Source organism: Rhinolophus ferrumequinum, chromosome 19 (genome assembly GCF_004115265.2).
Source record: "Rhinolophus ferrumequinum isolate MPI-CBG mRhiFer1 chromosome 19, mRhiFer1_v1.p, whole genome shotgun sequence".
NCBI classification, from domain to species: domain Eukaryota; kingdom Metazoa; phylum Chordata; class Mammalia; order Chiroptera; family Rhinolophidae; genus Rhinolophus; species Rhinolophus ferrumequinum.
This window is the reverse complement of record NC_046302.1, coordinates 26,908,044-26,926,584: the sequence shown is the minus strand read 5'-3', so window position 1 is coordinate 26,926,584 and position 18,541 is coordinate 26,908,044. Positions and strand designations below refer to the sequence as shown.

The 18,541-nt window shown below is 42.6% G+C and overlaps 1 protein-coding gene across 3 annotated transcripts in view; it reads left to right on the top strand.

The window, feature by feature from the left end:
* The window catches only part of GAREM1 (GRB2 associated regulator of MAPK1 subtype 1), a 182,046-nt gene extending 165,025 nt beyond the window's left edge, over positions 1–17,021 (top strand). For 2 of the 3 annotated variants that reach the window (XM_033087330.1, XM_033087332.1), the window contains exons 5-6: positions 14,110–14,276; positions 15,767–17,021. In XM_033087330.1, coding sequence (XP_032943221.1) covers positions 14,110–14,276; positions 15,767–16,664 — 1,065 coding nt within the window. In that variant the 3' untranslated portion in view covers positions 16,665–17,021. The remainder of the gene's footprint in view (positions 1–14,109; positions 14,277–15,766) is intronic. The other variant, XM_033087331.1, reaches the window with a different exon arrangement.
* Positions 17,022–18,541: the final 1,520 nt, after the last annotated feature.

The window sequence follows — 18,541 nt, the reverse complement described above, 5'->3', positions numbered from 1 at the left end:
TTGGAACATGTTTTAGAGGTAGACCTGACAGTATTTACTGATAAATTGCATATGGGTAGTGAGGGGAAAAAGAGAAATCAAGGACAGCTAGAGTTTTAGCCTGAGCGACAGAGTGGATATTAGTGCCGTTACAGTGATGGGGAAACTGAAGGAGGAGTAGATTTATTTGGGCGGAGGAGGGATCAAGCGACATCAGCATCATTTGTAACTCTTTCCTAAATCCCTGAAGTTACACTGAGATCAAAGCATAGTTGTTGGTGTGCTCACACACACACACACACACACACACACACACACACCTGAGCATAACCAGGTGCCAGGGTGGTTCTGTTTAATCCCTTAAACGTAACTCATTCAACGCTTGAGGGTTCTTCTATCAAATTGTAATGTAAAAAAGTCAACACAGGAGAAGAGACAGGGCCCTCTGTTTTGACCGTGGTCTTTGATTGACAGGCACTCTGAACCTTTGCTGTTCATTTCTGGTCATTGGATTTCATTACATCTGAAGAGAGAAAGCCCTAGCCGTGTTGGGTGTACTTCTGTTCATTTATTTATTTGACAGTATCTGTTGCCGTGGTTTTCTTTTTTTTCTATTTCCGGCAGAATCCTTTAAGAAATAAAAGCATATTCATCACAGTAAATGGAAGAATTAAAATAAAAACCCATCTGACTACAGCACAGATTGGGAGGAGGGAGTCTCCATGTACCCCTGTTCCTTCTCTGCCCCCAACCAGGTGGTTCAGGACACCTCTCTGGGAGAAGCCAGTTTCAAAGCCATGGAATTAGAGGGTGGGATGCTAGAAATGTGACCATCAATAAAATCTGGATTCTGGTATTTTTCAGTTTTATAGGGAAGGTAGCAGATGGAAAGAGGTGACTATCATACAAGTTAACATATGATAAACAATAGAAGCGAGAAGTAGTGTACGTAGAGAATGTGTGTGGGAATTCAGAGGAGAAAGCAATTTGTAGTTGGGTAATGAATGAGAGAAGCCTTCATGGACATTTTGACATTGTAAATGAGAGGAGAGAGTATGCATGAACTCAGAGAGATGAGAAAGAAAAGCATTCCAGAGTAGCGTGAGCAAAGGTGTGGAAACTAGGACAGGTGAGGAAAAACAGGAAGTTCTGTTGGGCCAGTGGAATAGGGTTGAATACAGTGTATGAAGGGCACTGGTGACTGAAAGGCTAGAGCCAGGTCATGGACAGCCCTGAATGTCAGGTAGCACTTTGTGCCAGGCGTCATGTTTAGCTGTCCATGTATAGCCCTCATTGCGGCAAAGCTTCCTGAGAAAGGACCCATCTCTGACTATTCCAGGACGTCAGAACTCCCCAGAAACTTCAGATCTGGACTTTCCCCTGCTCCTTGCAGGATCTCCCAGGGACTTAAGGCACAAGCCCAGAGATCCCTATATCCAGTAGGGGTCATGGAATATTTGGGGGAAATCTTGGTGGGGTTAGAGTCCTTGGTCCTTTTATTCATATCAGAGGATGTTCACCAAAAAAACAGGTAAAAAATAAGGGGACACTTCCTGGCAAGTACTCTAGGCAATTTTTAGGTGTGTCTCAACTCATCTATGTATTTGATGTTACTTGAACCTTGAAGCCCTGATCTCCAATAGGAGTGGGAACACATGAGCTGTTCCTGTAGAACTTTGGTCCTACCTGGAACATAGTGGGGACTCTTGTTTGTTGACTGATTGATTGATTGACTCATCCATGATGATCACACCCAGAGTCGTTTGTGTAACCAAGTGTAGAGGTAGGAAACCAGCACTTGTTTTTCCTGTGACTCATCAGATGAGTAAGAACATAAATATTGAGGACCTATTTTGACCTTGGTACTAAAAGAAAGATGGTAGTTCGGAAACTAAAAGCAAATCTTACAGGCGAAGAAAAGGTTTTGGTCTCCAGTCTAAGATGTCATTTCTTATGACATAAGAGCATCTTAACAGAGCATGTCCAGTGTTTATAGAATGCTATAATCATAAAGGGTTTTTTTAAACACCTGAAATCATTTAATTTACTTGAAGAAATTAGGCATTTGAAATGAAGTCATATTTTTTATTGGTTCTCTGTCCATGAAATGAATTTTCCATCTTTAGGATTGTGTGTGGGATCCAAAGGACGTCATAATTGTTAAATGTGGCTTCAGCTTGTAATTTTCAAAAGGGAACTTTAATGGGGCATAAATTCAAATGCTTCCACAGAATTAAATAAAAGTTCTTTGGACAGTTACAGTGGAGTTAGTTCTGGGAGAGAGACGTGTCATGTGTCTAACAGCTATTCTGCCCAATAAATAAAGATGGTATTAAACTTTCAAGTGAGGCCACTTTCAAGTGAGATAGTATCTGGGAAGGTGACAACCCCCACCAGTTCTTTAGGAATAGAAAGTTCTGAAGCAATGGAGCAGAGTCAAAGAAAGCATGTCTTTCACAGTAAGGGAAGCAGAGCTGGTAATTAGCGGCTAATCAATTCTGTTTTGCTGCACTCTACGAGGTCGGACAATTAAGTTCATGAACTTACAATGATGTTGCTAACCTTTTTTGATATCAGAGGGATTATTCATTATGAATTTGTTAACCAAATTTACTATTTGGAAGTGCAATCGACTGTGTGAAAAAGTTAGACGACCTGAACTTTTCGCCAACAATTCATGGCTCTTGCATCACGACAATACACCAGCTCACACGGCACTGTCTGTGAGGGAGTTTTCAGCCAGTAAACAAATAACTATAGTGGAACATCCTCCCTACCCACCTGGTTTGGCTCCCAATGACTTCTTTCTTTACCCGAAGATAAAGGAAATATTGAAAGGAAGACATTTTTATGACATTGAGGACATCAAGGGTAATACGACAACAGCTCTGATGGCCATTCCAGAAAGAGTTCCAATTGCTTTGAAGGGTGAACTAGGTGCTGGCATCAGTGCATAGCTTCCCAAGGGGAGGACTTCGAAGGTGACCGTAGTGATATTCAGCAATGAGGTACGTAGCACTTTTGCTAGGATGAGTTTGCAAACATAATTGTCTGACCTCCTATGACCCAGTCAAGAAATAGAGGGACAGTGGATCCACTGCAGTGTATGTCAATCTGTTCATTTTCTTTTTTTTTTTAATTAAAGTTTATTGGGGTGACAATGGTTAGTAAAGTTACACAGGTTTCAGGTGTACAATTCTGTATTACATCATCTATATAGCACACTGTGTGTTTAGCACCCACAGTCAGTTCTCCTTCCATCACCATATGTTGGATCCCCTTTGCCCTCATCCACCACCCTGTTCATTTTCTTCTGATTCTGTTCTTCACTTCTTGCTTCAGTGTCCTGAGTTATATATTTTTGCTCTTTCTCTCCAGCAAATGTTGATGGTCTTTGTTTCTGTCTGTAAAAGTGAGAAGAAATCTTTCCCCTTCAATGCTAATGCGTGTTGTGCTTCCTTCTGCGTTGTGCTGCAGTTCTGGCGTGACCTGGGCTCTGCTTGTCAGCGCTTTCCTACCCGTATCTTAGTGCAAAACTATGTTGTGGGGCCAAACAGAAAATCCTCAGAGGTTTAGCCCTCTTCATATACTTTGTACTTGATGTGACTATATAGAATTATGCTGTAGTCCTCATGTGTCTTTTGTAAACATTGTTTAATAAGGTTTACCAAAAAAAAGAAAAATTGCCACTTACCTCTCCAAAACATGAGAGACTATATTCCCTTCCTAACGGGAATGTCCTGGGGAAAAGTAAACAGTTCCTGGGTCCAGGCGTAGAAGGGAAGCAGCCACTTGTGTCCCTCAGAATTGTTTCAGATGAGCCCAAGCTGAGGGAGCACGCCCAGCTCACTGAATGGTGACATTTTCACTTTTTTAAACTGTGGGAAGTGTCCTCCAATCAGAATGAGCCGACGGTCCCTCTTACGTGGATTGTCCTTATTGTTTCCTATATTCTAAGCACATCCTCTATTTCATAACATTGTGGGTCTCTATCCATATAAGCTCAGTTTTCTGGGTATTGGGAATTAGGTCTAAAATATTTACCCAGATGCACTCTCTGCATGACAGTCTTCCAAAGCCATCCTTTTTTTTCTCCCCTCTTTAGAAGATGCCGTTTTGGAGAGCAATGATGGGAAGACTTTATATTGCGTGACATTCTGTAAATAGAATGTTTGACTTACAAATTGTTCTGGTCTATGCAGTGAATTACAAGTTATTGTCAAAACTACAGGATCACAGCTCTTCTAAAACCCTTTATGCAGCAGTATCCAACTGGGGACCTCAGAACCCAGAGATCCATATCCTTCATCTTCTTCAGTAATAGAAAAAAGTGCATTCACTGTTGGTGAGTGTTGACATTACAGCAATTCCTGAGATTCATGAAAGGAAAACCATAAGAGGAGCTCTAGGTTGTGAACCACCGGTTTAAACCAAGGTTTACTGCAATATTGATGAAGAATTTGTTAACCTTTGTGATAGACAGGGATGCCCCCACGGTCTATGAGAGAAACAGGGTGTAGGAATTGAGTTGTAAGATGGATTGGTGGCCTATATTCATTGCCATAAGGCTAAAGGTTCATCGTAAATAAAGTTCCTGTAACAGACCATCCTGTGTTGTTGGTGTTTGAGGAAAATAAGAATTAAAGGGTAAATTTCATGGCAGATTGACTGGACCTACCCCAGTAGGTGCTTGAAAACAATGACCGAGCTATAGAGAAGTAAGTCAGAGTATCTGAATCTGCCTCCGACAGGCGGATCAATTGATGAGAAAATGAAAGGAAGTATCAGGCACCCTGAGAACCTTCATGTCTCCTCTTGGTGGAATTGAACTATTAGAAGCAGAGAGAGAAGTGATCTGCCATACTGTGTGATAGAGAGGTTTGTAGCATGGCGTCTAAGAACCACACATGGATTTGAATCCTCACTCGATTGCTTAGTAGCTTCAAACCTTGGGCAAAATATTTATCCTCCCTGAATCATTTCCAGTGGGGATAATAACTTCTTCATTGCATTACTGTATTGTACAAAGGACTTGGCCCTTTTCCCTGGCACTTGGTAAGCATTCAATAAATAGTAGCAGTCACGGAATAGGGGATGGTTTCTGATTTTGGGTCAGATAGAAGATGATTTGGAGGGAAGTTGTTTTCCTCTGCCCTTTCGTAAGGGTATAAGGTGTCTCCAAAGAGTCATGGAGGTTGATGGGGATGGGCGCGTCTACCTCCATAACCAGACTAGTCAGAGGGCCTGGCACCCAGGCGGGGGCCAGCTGTCCCCACATTCCAAAAATGCGTGTGATTGTTTCATTTCACTGGGTCTCTTAAGATACTACAAAACCTAATGGGGTTTAAATACAACAAAACATTCTTTTCATCTGACTTCTTGATAAGCTAGGTGTTGTATTATATAGTTAGTTACCTATCTGTGGAGCCAAATTTGTCATCAGCATAAACCAAAAAAAGAGCCACAGAAGTGCTCTGCGTCCTGTGGACCTCAGTAACATGTAACTCTTTCATGGGGGAATTGGGGTTTTGAAGAACTAGAGTGCCTATGAAAAAGCTACATGTGGTTCTAAGGCTGCAAACACGTGTCCAGAAACTGAAATTCCCAGGCATACCTCTATAGAAATATTAAAGCTGAGACGTTGCCTGAGCTGATTCTGTTCCTCAGGCATGGCTAGATGAGGTCCCGGTGCTATCAGACGCCACAACCCTCGAAATGTCCACCCTACATAATTATAGGCCTCATGTGACTACCCAAGATTAAAAAAAAAAAAAAAAAGGAAACAAAGTTATAAAAATGTTTGTTTATAAATTAAGGAAAGTGGCTATGAAAATTGATTCTACTCCAAATTTTTATTTTATTTTGTCTTGGGGCTTTTAACTCCTTTCAAATATTAATATTAGAAAAGGTATTAAAGAATAAATTTTCTAAAAAAAAAAAACCTGACACGTTAATATTCAAGTTTTGGTACTGAAAATATTAATCTGGAAGTGATTATTTACTTTTCAAAATAATTGCTCTACAAAACGCTTCACTCAGGATTCCACTAATTAATGAGGTCTCCTAAGGCATTTGACATTTAATTAATTGGAATTACAACTTTTGAGGAGTACCCTCTAAGCAAGCCGTATACCTGCGTTCCCACTTGTTAATTGAAATAAGGTCTAAATTATTAATTGTGTTTTGGTAATTTTGAAACTCATTGCCTTCAGTTTCATGTAGGTTGTTTATTTTTAAATGAAACCTTCTAGGCCAAGAAACTTTTTCTCCTGTGTTCATTAAAAGTCTCAAGGAAGAGACTGTTAAAGTAATTAAAATATTCTATGGGATAGCTCTTGTTTCAGATCTGCATGCTGAAAAAAAAATCTGCACTTTCAGATACCATTTGCATAAAATCATGTAAATAGGAAGGTTATATACCATTTAAGTATATCTATCATGTATTATATGCCTTGCTCAGAAAAGGTCTTTATTCTCTGCCCCAGTGGCATATTCTTTCTTCTGAGTCCATAGAAGCACCCTAGAATTTAAACAAGTATTCTTTTCAGAGCCACTTGCCCTTCTGCCTCCCAGTGAGGGGGCCCCTGCACCCCCTGCCTCCCTCCCCTGAGGCTTGGAGATTGGAGACCATTTCAGACACCGGTCTGTCTTAGGTCCTTATCATCAATGTAGAAAACTGGAACAAGAAACGTATGCATCTGATAATCAAGATTTTGACTGTAAATCACATCTGCCCTCGCGCCATTAATCAAATAGAGGCTCATTTATTGCCATTTTGTCATTAGAAAACTTTAATTTCTGTTTGGCTGAAAATACCCCTGATGGGTATATGACAGGGTTATGAACTCTTTGTATAAAAGCCTCTTTATAAATAAGATTTCTTAAGGCTGTAATGATTTTTGTTATTTGGGAGAGGGAATGTGGGAAGAAATGTAAAATACAGGGCAGAGGGCATACAGCGAAGGCAAAGTTACAAAGTTCAAGGAAGCATGGTTACAAAACGCCATTCTTTGGATTGCTGACATGAGCCTGAAGTTGGCTTTTTAGAGAAGAAAACTCATAGGATAGGTGAGTTCAATTTTAGATCAAACTCCTCTATAGTGTTATATTTTTTTCTGAGTCATCCCATAGTAAGAAAATGATCCTTACCCCACCTAAGTATGCCAAAATCTCTTTAGTGACTGCCCACAATTCTTTGAGGCAGAGATGTCACCCATATAGGCATATGGTGGTAAATTTTAGCCTATGGACAAGGAAGTGCCTTGTCAACAGGTATCTCAGTTCCCTTGCCTTTTATTTAAAAGTTGAGTAACCACTGCTATGAAATTGATTTTTTTTTCCCAAAAAAGTTCAGCAAAGAACATGTCATAGTAAGTGTACCATTTACCTTTCTTAAGCTGTTTCTTTAGTCCAATTAGTGAAGAGGTGTGAAAGTGTCCTTTCTCCCACAGAAGACAAATGGGGAGTTCCAAGAAACAAAGACTTTCCAAGAAACATCATCATACCAAAAAGCCCCATTCCCACACTATGCTGCTTCATAAATAGTGGGTGTGTCTTTGTTTCTTATATTCTGTTTAATACCTAGGAAGTGTCATGAAAAAGTTAATGTCACAGGAGAAAGAAATTGGTTCACAGGTAATGTGCATAAAGTGCTCCAGTTGTATATAATGTTTGAATTTTTGTCCTCTAACCATCTGCATGCAACCCTCTTTTCCAACCATGCAACAATGAGCTTTGTACTTTTAAAAGATTCTCCTGCATTATTTTTCACATGTGCCTATTTAGGAAAAAGACCTTATTCTCCGTTTTTCACAAATTATTGGTTCTTTATCCTGTGCTCAGTTCCCTCCCAGCTAAACAGAGTTAGAGCTGTAGGGAGTGGAGAGGAAGGTTAAATGTCTATTCCAGGAGTCGGGCAATCAAGTCAAGCTTTCTGGATAGTACTCTGAAAATAAAGAAAATAGTCCCATTCCGTGATGGATTTGATTTTGACCACAGGTTGGAGTTGGGTTTTGACATGGGTGATCACCTTCACTTAGAAACATAAAGCTTTCCAGTCATTTATTCTATTGAGTGTACTCTATCTTTGCCTTAGCTGTTAGATAATAAGCTACCATTGATCACTTTTCTAGTTTTGCATGGCCACCCATGGTATGGTGAAGGCAAAGAGCAATGGGAAGATGTGTGTTCTTTCTGTCTCCTTAAATGAAAAGAGCCCAGGAGTCCACGTGCACTCGACCTCCAGGCTACCTGTGTGTGTGTACATACTCAGGCATATTTTTCGAGTTTCTAACAAGTTAAAGAGAATAAGGCCGTGCCTCCTTCATGCCAGTATCCCTTTCCAATAACTGCCTCCCTTCCTTTCCAGCCAGTTTTCTCGAAAAGAGTGGTCCGTCCTCCCTAACTCCACCCTCTCTTCTTGTTCTTGCTTCCCTGGCCTCTGGCTTCCGCTCCCCTCACTTAACTCGTTAAGTGTCATTTGCTAAGATCCCCAGTGACCCGCCACCTGGTACATATCTTCCAGACCTTTCCTGACTTCCTGACATCCTTCTGAAACCTTTCCACTGTCTTTCTCCGGCTGTTGCTCCCTCCCCTCCAGCTGGCTTCTTTGAAGCCGTTCAGACATGGTTCTGCTCTGTGAACAGTAAGACGCCGTCACTTGTTTTTCTTCTTTGTGTCCCCTTCTGCCCATCCTCTTCGGCCCTCTTCGCTTCTCATTAGAGAACTCAATGCCTTCACGACTCTGGATTCTCATCAGTAGAACATCAAGCTCCAACCCAGTATTTTCAAAACTGAACTCCTTGGTTTCTCCCAAGCCCTGTTCTTCCTCCTGATTTTCTATCCAATAAATGGCACCAGCATTTGTTTCATCATCTAAGCCCCCAGACCAGAGTATCTGGTAGGTTTAGTCATCCCTCTGTACCTTTTGACACTCCTAATTCCTTCTTCCTCAAGACTTTCTCGGTAAAATTCCCTATGAATTTATTCTTCTCCTGACACCTTCAATAAATTCATGGTGCTCCTTCTAACCCTTGCTCTTACTTTTATTATTACATGGCCAATTTGTATCTCAATTATGTGTTTGTCTCCCTCCCAACTAATTCCATGAGCTACTCCTTTTTGTATACTCAACTCGAGCTCAAAGAGTGTATGGCAGGCACTCAACATATAGCTGAACAATTTTTTTAATTAATGGAATTAATGTAGTATGCAGGAAAAGGGAAAAGAATGTTCTTTGGAGAAGTCCGTGTTCTTTGGACTTTTACGGAGAGTGGGAGTAGATGGTGCCTATTATTCTGGCTGGGAGCCCCCAGGACAGACACCTTTTATAGCTTACTCCAAACCCCCACTATTCAATTGTCAGTGTGTTAGATGGCAGTCATTTGAATATGCCTCCCTAAGAATGTGCCTCATGGACTGAAGAAAAGTGACAGTCCTAGAAAGAGCAGAACTCATCATTTTCCAATAAATTAGCTTTATATGTATTAAAACAACTATCTGTGGGGACAGTTGTTTTATTCCTGGGTAGTGGGATCTTAGGTTTGCTAAGCATTGAATTGTTGAGCATTTTAGAAAAAAGAAAGACTTGCTGTGAAGGAGCAAGGATGAGAGAATTGCTGGAAGCATAACCTCTGGAAAGAAGAGCTGTAGACCAGAGAGTCACTTGTGAAGCGAGGCGCTGGGTACGGATGGGAGTTAGCGCTCCTGCTGCCTCCTGGATCCAAGTTGTGCTCGTTGACGCTGTCGTAAACAGTGGGTGCCAGGAGAGTCTCTGCGAACACCCACGCTACTCATACCCCAATATCACCTACCGGTGGGCAAAAGTCACCCATAATCTGTGATGGGCAGTAACACCCGCCTCGAAACAATACCCACCCCTCACTTAGCACCCGTGTTGGAGGTTTATTCCTGCTAATCCAGGTACGTCTCCGTCCCTGTGCTGCCAGCTGAAGCACCGTCTTAGATGCTGCATTGGAAATGAAGAGAAGGGCGGTAGTCCACCAGGCACGGTGTGTTCTGTTACATTCTCATTTTAGGGTAGTGATGGCTCTGGGGTTGCTGATGATGAAAGCCACATTGTCCCGGGTTAGAAATACCATCATTGTCATTTTCACTCTAACACCATGTCAAGTTTAGTGGTGGTCGTGGAGTTGGTGGTGGTCATATGTGCCAGGTCTGCTGGCGCCTTTTTTCCCCTAGGTTGACACTAATGTGAGGACATAAAAATATTATCCTCCAGCTCAAATAACGTATCAACGACCATTTCCACATAAAGATATAAAAAGAATTCTTATGGTATATGTTTAAAAATAAAAGCACCTTTTGTTGTTGTTTTGTGTGTGCGTGTGTGTGTGTGTGTGTGTGTGTGTGTCATCTGTTAACCTCTACCTGGCATTGCGTATGACATATTTGTGCCAGGAGTGACAAGTCCCCAAACTGGGCAACAGTAACAGTGAGGACACTCCCTACCATTTTTTACTTTCAGGCTGATTGAATATACATGGAAAATAAGAACTGTAAACTGTTAGCAGAGTTCAGAATGTCTGTGATGGTCCCAGACCGAGCATGTAATATTTGGGGCTGGGCCTTAGAAACTGGCGTTTAAGTGGGGACAGGCAGTGAGAACCAAGGCAGAGACAGGAGCAGGAGAACACAGGTATTTGGGTAACACTGAACCCACCACGTTGGATGGACCTGTGTGTTACTGTAGAGGAACAGTGGGAGAAGTAACCAGAAAGATGGACTAAGATGGAGTAATTTCTTCTAGCTGGAAGGTATAGCTAGAAAGACTGCAGAGGGCCCCAGTGAAGGCAGGAAAGGCTGGACTTTTTCCAGTAATCAGAGGGGGCCACTGAAGATGGGAAGTAACGTGATGAAAGCCACATGCTGAGACTTTTAGACAGAATGTGCTGAAAATATAGCATTTAAAAGTGAAATCGAATATGAGGGGAAACTGGAAATAGGGTGATTGGCCATCCAGTCTTGTAAATTGCCTTTTATTGTCAGATAAAATTCACGTCAAGCACAGCTATATTCCTCTTGGATATAAACGTCCCACGTTGAATCAAATCAAGAAGCAAAGAAAAGTAGAATGTTTCCTGCTGTAAGGGTGTAAGAGATAGGAAGTAAGCTAGTACAGTGAGCCCACACTATTTGTTACTTCTGAGTCCCAAAATAGATTCATTCCACCAAAGCATATACTTTTCCCCATAAAATGCAGTGAAGTGTGACTTCATTTGAAGGACCACATATGCAGCCTCAAGCTGAAAGTAACACGTGGAGATGTGTTTGCAGGGTCCTCCACTGCGCTCACCCATGGAGAGCCGCCCTCACGCCCCGGCCTGGTGTACCCCAAGACCTTGTTTTGTGCCTCGACAAAATTACATCTGAATTTGTGTCATGGACGTGACCCTTTCAAGTCGTTTTTGTTTTCTTTTGTTTTTAACTAGCTTTTCTCCAAAATGGGTTTCAAATAAGCCTAGTTCTTTCCCTTTGAACTCACATGATGACATCCAAACTGCCCTGTCATCACAATGGAAAACATCTGTCTATGGCCTTATATTAGTATCTCTTCGCTGACCATGTCCCACCTTCTAAGAGTAAGAAGAACACATGCACACGCTCTCTCACACATATATATTCATTCTGTATCTCCTTTCAGGAGTGTGGCCACCCCAAAAACTTTCTATATCTCAAAGCTGTTTGGAGTTGACCTACACACACTCCCCGTTCCTCATAGCTCACCTCACAGGGCCCTGTGGCCTACAAATGCTTCTTGTCACTATACACCCCACTGCCCCCAATCTCCTCTCATGTGGGAAACCTCTTGGAAAGCTCTTTAGGACTCCCAGTATGGAAGGAGGTGGCAGAACCAACTCGAAGTGACCTTGAATGCCTGGGGTTGGCTATCAGAACCGGAAGAGAGGACTTCCCATAGATCAAATACAAGTGGCTTTTCTGTGTTCTAAGAATTAGGTCAGCAGATCACTTTAAATTAAAATGCATATTATAATTGACATCTCAGCATATTGTAATTGACATCTAGGTCAGCAGTGTCTAATGAAATGTACTTAATGATTAATTCTAAAATTTAGAAAATTCTAAATCAAACTGAGCATTACCCGAAGTTTTCCTCTTGCTCCTCCTCTCTATCCCAGTATTGAGGAGTGACTAAGCGTTTATTTTAAAAATGAAAAAGTTAACTGACAGACTCCTCGTCGTTTCACATTTTCCATGATTCCTATTTCTATCACCATAAACAGAACCAAGCACATCTATAATAAAGTTATACCTATCCATTCGAGACTCTGTAGACATTCCCTAAGAAAGAAAAGAAACACAGTTGGCTACTGTGTAATTCGCCTACAAGGCAGATGCCAGGTGATTATTGGTTACTTATAGTAGTTACTTATTTTTGTAACCAGTATATATTACCCCAAGCCAGGGAGAGGGGTGACCCAGCCAGAGGTTTTCAATGCCCTCGTTGGTTCTCAGCCTCTTAAGAAGACCCAAAAGGTACAAGAGACTCCCTTGGCTGGCTGAACAATCACCTCTTCCATATCCAAACCTCATTTCCTCCCAGATTTTCTTTCTGCATCGACCGCCACCACGTTTTTAAAAGCTCAAAAGGGGAAAAGCCTGCAGCTGTTGAAGAAGAAAAGCTGCTGCTCTGATTATTTTGTTTTGGCCTAGAGAGCTTCTCTAAGTGAAGCACCGTAACCAGTGTGTCCCAATAAGTAGGGTGGTGGGTCCTCCAGATGGGAGCAGTAATCCCCAGCCTCAGGACAAAATCCCACAGATGAGATTTTAAAAATTGCTTCCTTTTCACGCAGAATTGAGGTTTGCCAGGTCACCGCAGTCACATGACTTCTCTTGCCGTCTGATTTTCCCTGGCACGTGAATCAGGCCTGGGAAGCCAATTAGAGGCGCTGCCTGCAGTGTAGGTGGTAGAAGATGTAACATACGGTGAACCCATTTCATTTGGTCTTAAGCAAGTTCAATACCAAAGCTAATGGGAGCCTGGCTGTTTCGTTGTCTTTATTACCCCAGAGCTGCTGAGACAGAAAGGATTTGAAGACAAAGAGGAAGAAATTGGTGGGGATGCAGTCTAAAAGCAGGCGAGGGTGTTTTGATGAAGTCAGACTTGGTTCTATTTTTACCTGTGTACGCCAGGGTAGACTGGCAGAGCCAGGTACAAACTGCCCCCTGCTGTCTGACACAGAGAACTACACTAAAATGTCCACTTCATTAAAAAGAATGGTATTCTGAATGCCTGCAGTGAATGGAAAACAAACGGGGGTGAGGGCAGGAGGACTCGCAGAAGCGGAGGACATCACAGGTCACCTAGATCCTCTCCAATGTGCAGATGAAGGGAGTCTGAGAAAGTTGGAGGCATCTCTTGTAACAAGTACTATTTGGGGGGCGTCGGCCGGGGGCGGGGGGTGGGGGGGGCGGGGGGCGGTTAGAGAGCTACCTCAAGTACTCCAAGTGTAACCCTGCTTCTCACAGTGTGGTCCTTGTCCGGCGGCTTCAGTATCTCCGGAGAGCTTGTTAGAAACGCAGTCTCAGGCCCCACCCTGGGTCTACAGAATCCAAATCTGCATATTAACAAGATGCCCAGGTGCACATTTACATGTGAGAAGCCCTGAGCATACATTTCAGAAGGAGCCTTGACACTGGAGAAGGTCCACTGTGTCCTGAGGTTTGGATCAAATGGAATTCCGTTTGAACAGTGAATAAACACAAACAAATAGGCGAATTTAATCCCCTCCCAAGATCATGATTGCCTTATGCCCTTATTTTCTTCACACTCCTATTTTCGTATGTCCTCACATATCACTAGCTCTTTCACTTACTGTATTTCGCATTACTTGATATCTTTCAGCAGCAGCTGGCCCTTGCCAAGCAGTTTCTTTGCAAATCAGTTTGTCCCAGCAAGTATGTGACAGGCAGCGACTTATCTGGCAGCCTCTGTTTCCCTTCACTCTTGTTTGCTTGGGTCTTCTTTCTCCCTTCCCGACACCCCTGCTGTTCCTGTGTAAGAGTAGTGACTTGACCCTACAGGATGGAGCTGGCTCCCGGTGGCATTGCCAGTCTGTTGCTAACCCAGAGTGTTCTTTTCTGCGCCAGGTCAGGGAAGAGTGCCGGCTCCTGAACGCCCCACCTGTTCCACCCCGAAGTGCAAAGCCTTTGTCCACCAGTCCCTCCATCCCTCCTCGCACAGTCAAGCCAGCGCGGCAGCAGACTCGCTCTCCCAGCCCCACCTTGTCCTACTATTCTTCAGGGCTGCACGACATGTAAGTGTTCATGCCAGGGCCCACCCACTCCGACACGATTCTGCTCACCGCCCAGGTCACGGGATCTTGAGAACCGTGTTAAGGTAGCCAGACCCTAGGCAGGTGGGGGGAGAGAACATGTTCTTCGTGGTTTTAAAAAGTTTTAGTGGGAGAGCGTGATGGAGCCCCTGTTGGTTTGGAGCTAGGATGAAAGAGCCAGGGTCCTAGGAAGACAGCCGTGAGCAATTCAAGGATGAAGGCCAACTGGATTCTCTGAGAAGCAACCAGCAGACGGCCATCAGTTCTCACAAACCCGCATCTAGTTCTTTCCACCTTGACTTCAACACAAGTAAGCAGACAGCACCTTCACCAGGGACTTGGAATTGAAAGGGTCCTCTTGGTGCTCTCCTCTGAATGTCCCCCCAGTCCAGGAATCTCTTCTTATCATCGCTGTCGGGTCGTCATTCACTTCTGTCTGGATCTTTCCAGCGCTGTGAGCTCATTCTTTTGCGGTGCAGCTCGTTCCATCCTGAGCAAATGCGGGTCCCTTTTTTTGTAGAAATCTTTCATTACATCGAGTTGAAATCTATCTCCATGGAACTGTCAACTCTTTCTTATGTCTAGAAAAACAAGGAAAGGTACACCACCCTTCTGTTTGTCAGCCTGTGAAAATATGTCAGCTGTGCTGTAAGTCTCCTCTTCTCCAAAAGAGACAGCCTCAGTTCCATCAGCTGTTTCCCTGACATCACTTCCTAATCCTTTATCAGTTTGTTCACCCACTCTCAGCACTCTGGCTTCACTGTCACTCTTCACCTGTGGCCCCAGAGCAGAATGCACTGGCACTATTCCACTTGGGATCTCTGCAGTTTAAAGTAGCTCATCTTTGCAGGTGTTTTTGTTCTCCAGACATTTAAATCCTTATGCTAAAGTTATGTAATTGTGCAGAAACCTAGGCAAAAGAAACATTGTATCTGAAGCATTTCTTCCTGCATCAGACTTTTGGGTGTAAATAGAATCATAGGTGGTGGTGGTATTGTTAAGTCACTGGAGCACAAGGCTAGTACGCAGGAGGTACCCACTGACTGCTCTCTCCCTCCACCCTTGCCCGCTGCAGACGTCACTAATCAATCATAGCACCTGTTGGTGATAAGCCCAAACATGGCTGAAGAATTTTTCTCATAAAGATCGAGGCACCCACTAACAAGGATTTTCTTGTTACTTAAAAAAAAAAAAAACAATAATAATTATATATTTGCCATCTCCACTGTAGCATTTTAAATCATTATGTTCATACCCTGTAATTACCCATGTATTTTAGTAATTTAAAGTTTCTTTTTTAAAAAGAACTCAATGAGGTTAGTGGGTACTTGACTGAATTCACGATAACAATTTTCCTAACTACATTTATCTACTTGAAAATAACATTTATGGGATAAAGAAAAGCTTGGGATTTGACTTTCTTTTTCTTTTCTTTTTTTGAACTAATTTCCCTGTTTGTGTTTGCTTTTAAGCAGCGTTACTAAAAGTGAAACAAGTCCCTCTGAAAGTGCTCCTGTTTCCTGCTATCCCTGTCACCGAGTGAAAACTGACTCTGTGGACCTGAAGTCCCCATTGGGAAGTCCTTCTGCGGACGTGCTCTCCTCCAGGCTTTCGTGGCCTAACCATTATTCAGGAGCGTCGGAGAGCCAGACCAGGAGTGACTTCCTACTGGATCCCAGCCGGAGTTACAGTTACCCTAGACAGAAGACGCCAGGCACACCAAAGAGAAATTGCCCAGCCCCTTTTGATTTCGAAGGCTGCGAGCTCTCGGCCAGCCCCACCAGCTCGGTCACTGCAGAATTCGGTAGCAGTGTCTCCACTTGTCCCAAGTCAGCCAGCTACTCTCTGGAGAGCACAGATGAGAAAACTCTTGCAGCGGGCACGACAAAGCAGAGTATGTCATGCCCCGCGTTACCCCCCAGGGCCCCAAAACCAGTGGAAGAGAAAGTCGCCTCTGAAACTTCTCATTTGCCTCTGAAAATCGATGGTGCTGAGGAAGACCCCAAGTCTGGGTCACCGGACCTCTCTGAGGACCAGTATTTTGTTAAAAGGGGCCTGCAGGACATCTTCTCAGTCTCTTACCCTTTCTCCTCTCCGCTCCACCTCCAGCTGGCCCCCAGGTCCTGCGGGGATGGCTCCCCATGGCAGCCCCCTGCTGACCTGTCGGGACTCTCTATAGAAGAAGTGTCCAAGTCATTACGGTTTATTGGTTTGTCTGAAGATGTCATATCCTTTTTTGTTACGGAAAAGATTGATGGGAATTTGCTTGTTCAACTAACAGAAGAAATCCTCTCAGAGGATTTCAAATTAAGCAAACTACAAGTGAAGAAAATCATGCAATTCATTAATGGCTGGAGGCCCAAAATATAGCCAAATAACGCCAGCTAGCATTGAACAAAACTGATAAATTTGTGTGCTAGAAGAGGTGGGCTGGGACACAGTTTCATGTTTTTTTGCACTAAAAACCTTCTCTGTATATAGGGATAAGAGAAACTCTTACTATGCAGATTACGTTTTTGAATGGTGAACAGGCTATTTTGTACATCAATAAAAATGTTGTACAGAACACTTAAAGGTGTGCCTTGTACATCACTCAATACTCAATAGCTGCTAAAAGACAGAAGGCATGTTCAGAGAACTAATTCTTACCCACGTAGGTTTATGCGAGAAGGTATGATATTTATTTCAAACTAGCCAAAGCTGAAAGACATAAGCATCTTTAAAAAACAAACAAACAAAAAACAAAACACTTTTGAACAACAGATCCCTCCTTTGGGGGAATCGACTTTTAGACAATTAACTCTGTTCTGTGCTCTGTCGTTTGGATTACTCAATGCTAATTGTTTTACTCTTGTGCCTGACAGTGTTTGTGATGAAATGACACTGATGTTATGTGCTTGGTGGGGAGCTTTTCATCAAAAGGCACTTTCCAAAAGTCACGTGTTGATAGAAGATATCTGATGTCCTTAGAAAAACTACAAATCATGACTACAATAATTTACCTGTAACTGCTGCTAATTTTATTGAGCAGAGGGGGATAAAAACAGAATAGATGCATATATGTATCTGTATGTATACACAATCCAAATGTATATGTTTTAAACATCATTTTGAATCTGATATTTTAGGTAACATCTGTTCACTTTCAAATAGCCACTGAGGTTTGGAGCCATTAATTAAGTTGAGTCTTAGGAAGAATGGACAGGAAGATCCAAAGGTTCCCAGAACCCTGCCCCTCGAAGCTCAGGCTTTTTAGGGCTTTGTCACTGAAAACTTGGAAGAAATCAGCAGACAGTCTGTATTGAAGAATTTAATTTTAAGCCCATTCTAGGGCTGGGTTTTGCATAAAATACTCCCATGCCGATGTTTGGGGAAATGACAGTTTCTGTCAAATGACAGTTCTTCTCGGGTTTGAGGGTCTTATTCTCCTGGTGTCTGACAGTGAGAGGTCTGAGGAGCATTTCTCAGAGCGTGTCAGGTGTCCTTGGCATGCTTCATGCTTCAGGAGCGCGCAGGGGTCAAACATACCGTCTTTTATTTGAGCTACATCTGTTGAGTAATTTTTAAAGTCTCGATAAGAGTATGTGTTTAGTTCATAAACCTCTTGCCTCTCTTTCAAAGAAAATACATTATTACTACACTTTTATTCCAAGAATTTCAGAACATGATGCTGAGAATTGTTGCCAAATATGATTATAAATATTCCAAAATATACTGGCCTCATCATCATTCTTGACTTTTTTGAGGGACTATAAATGTTAGAAAAGTTGTAGTTCTCCAAGCAAGCCATCACCCTTAGCTCTGCCCCCCCCCACATACACACACCCCCCAGAGCCTGTCTCCAGATGCTGGATGTGCAGACAGACAGTCTGTGACTGAGGGCAGCCAACCAAGTGTCAGCATGACTTGCAGAATTGGCTTCTGTCTTATTATCCACTCTTTCTGCTCACCCAAATAAATTAACAAATGTAAAAACAAGACCCACGCATCTACTTTGGCAGACCTGTGCAATATGGCTCTATTTCTTAGCATCAGAGATATTTTCAATCTGTCTTATGGTTTAGAATTGAGGTGAATTGATAACTCTTCTCATTTTCTATCTTATATCTCCTTTAAAAAGAAAAGGCATTTCCCCCCTACCCATGTCTCCCAAAATGTGAATTCTATACTCCTAAGTAAAAAGCAGCCCATGAAAAGAGTACCCGGCACAACTTGTCAGACGGGAACAGCTGTTCAGCAGTAACTGA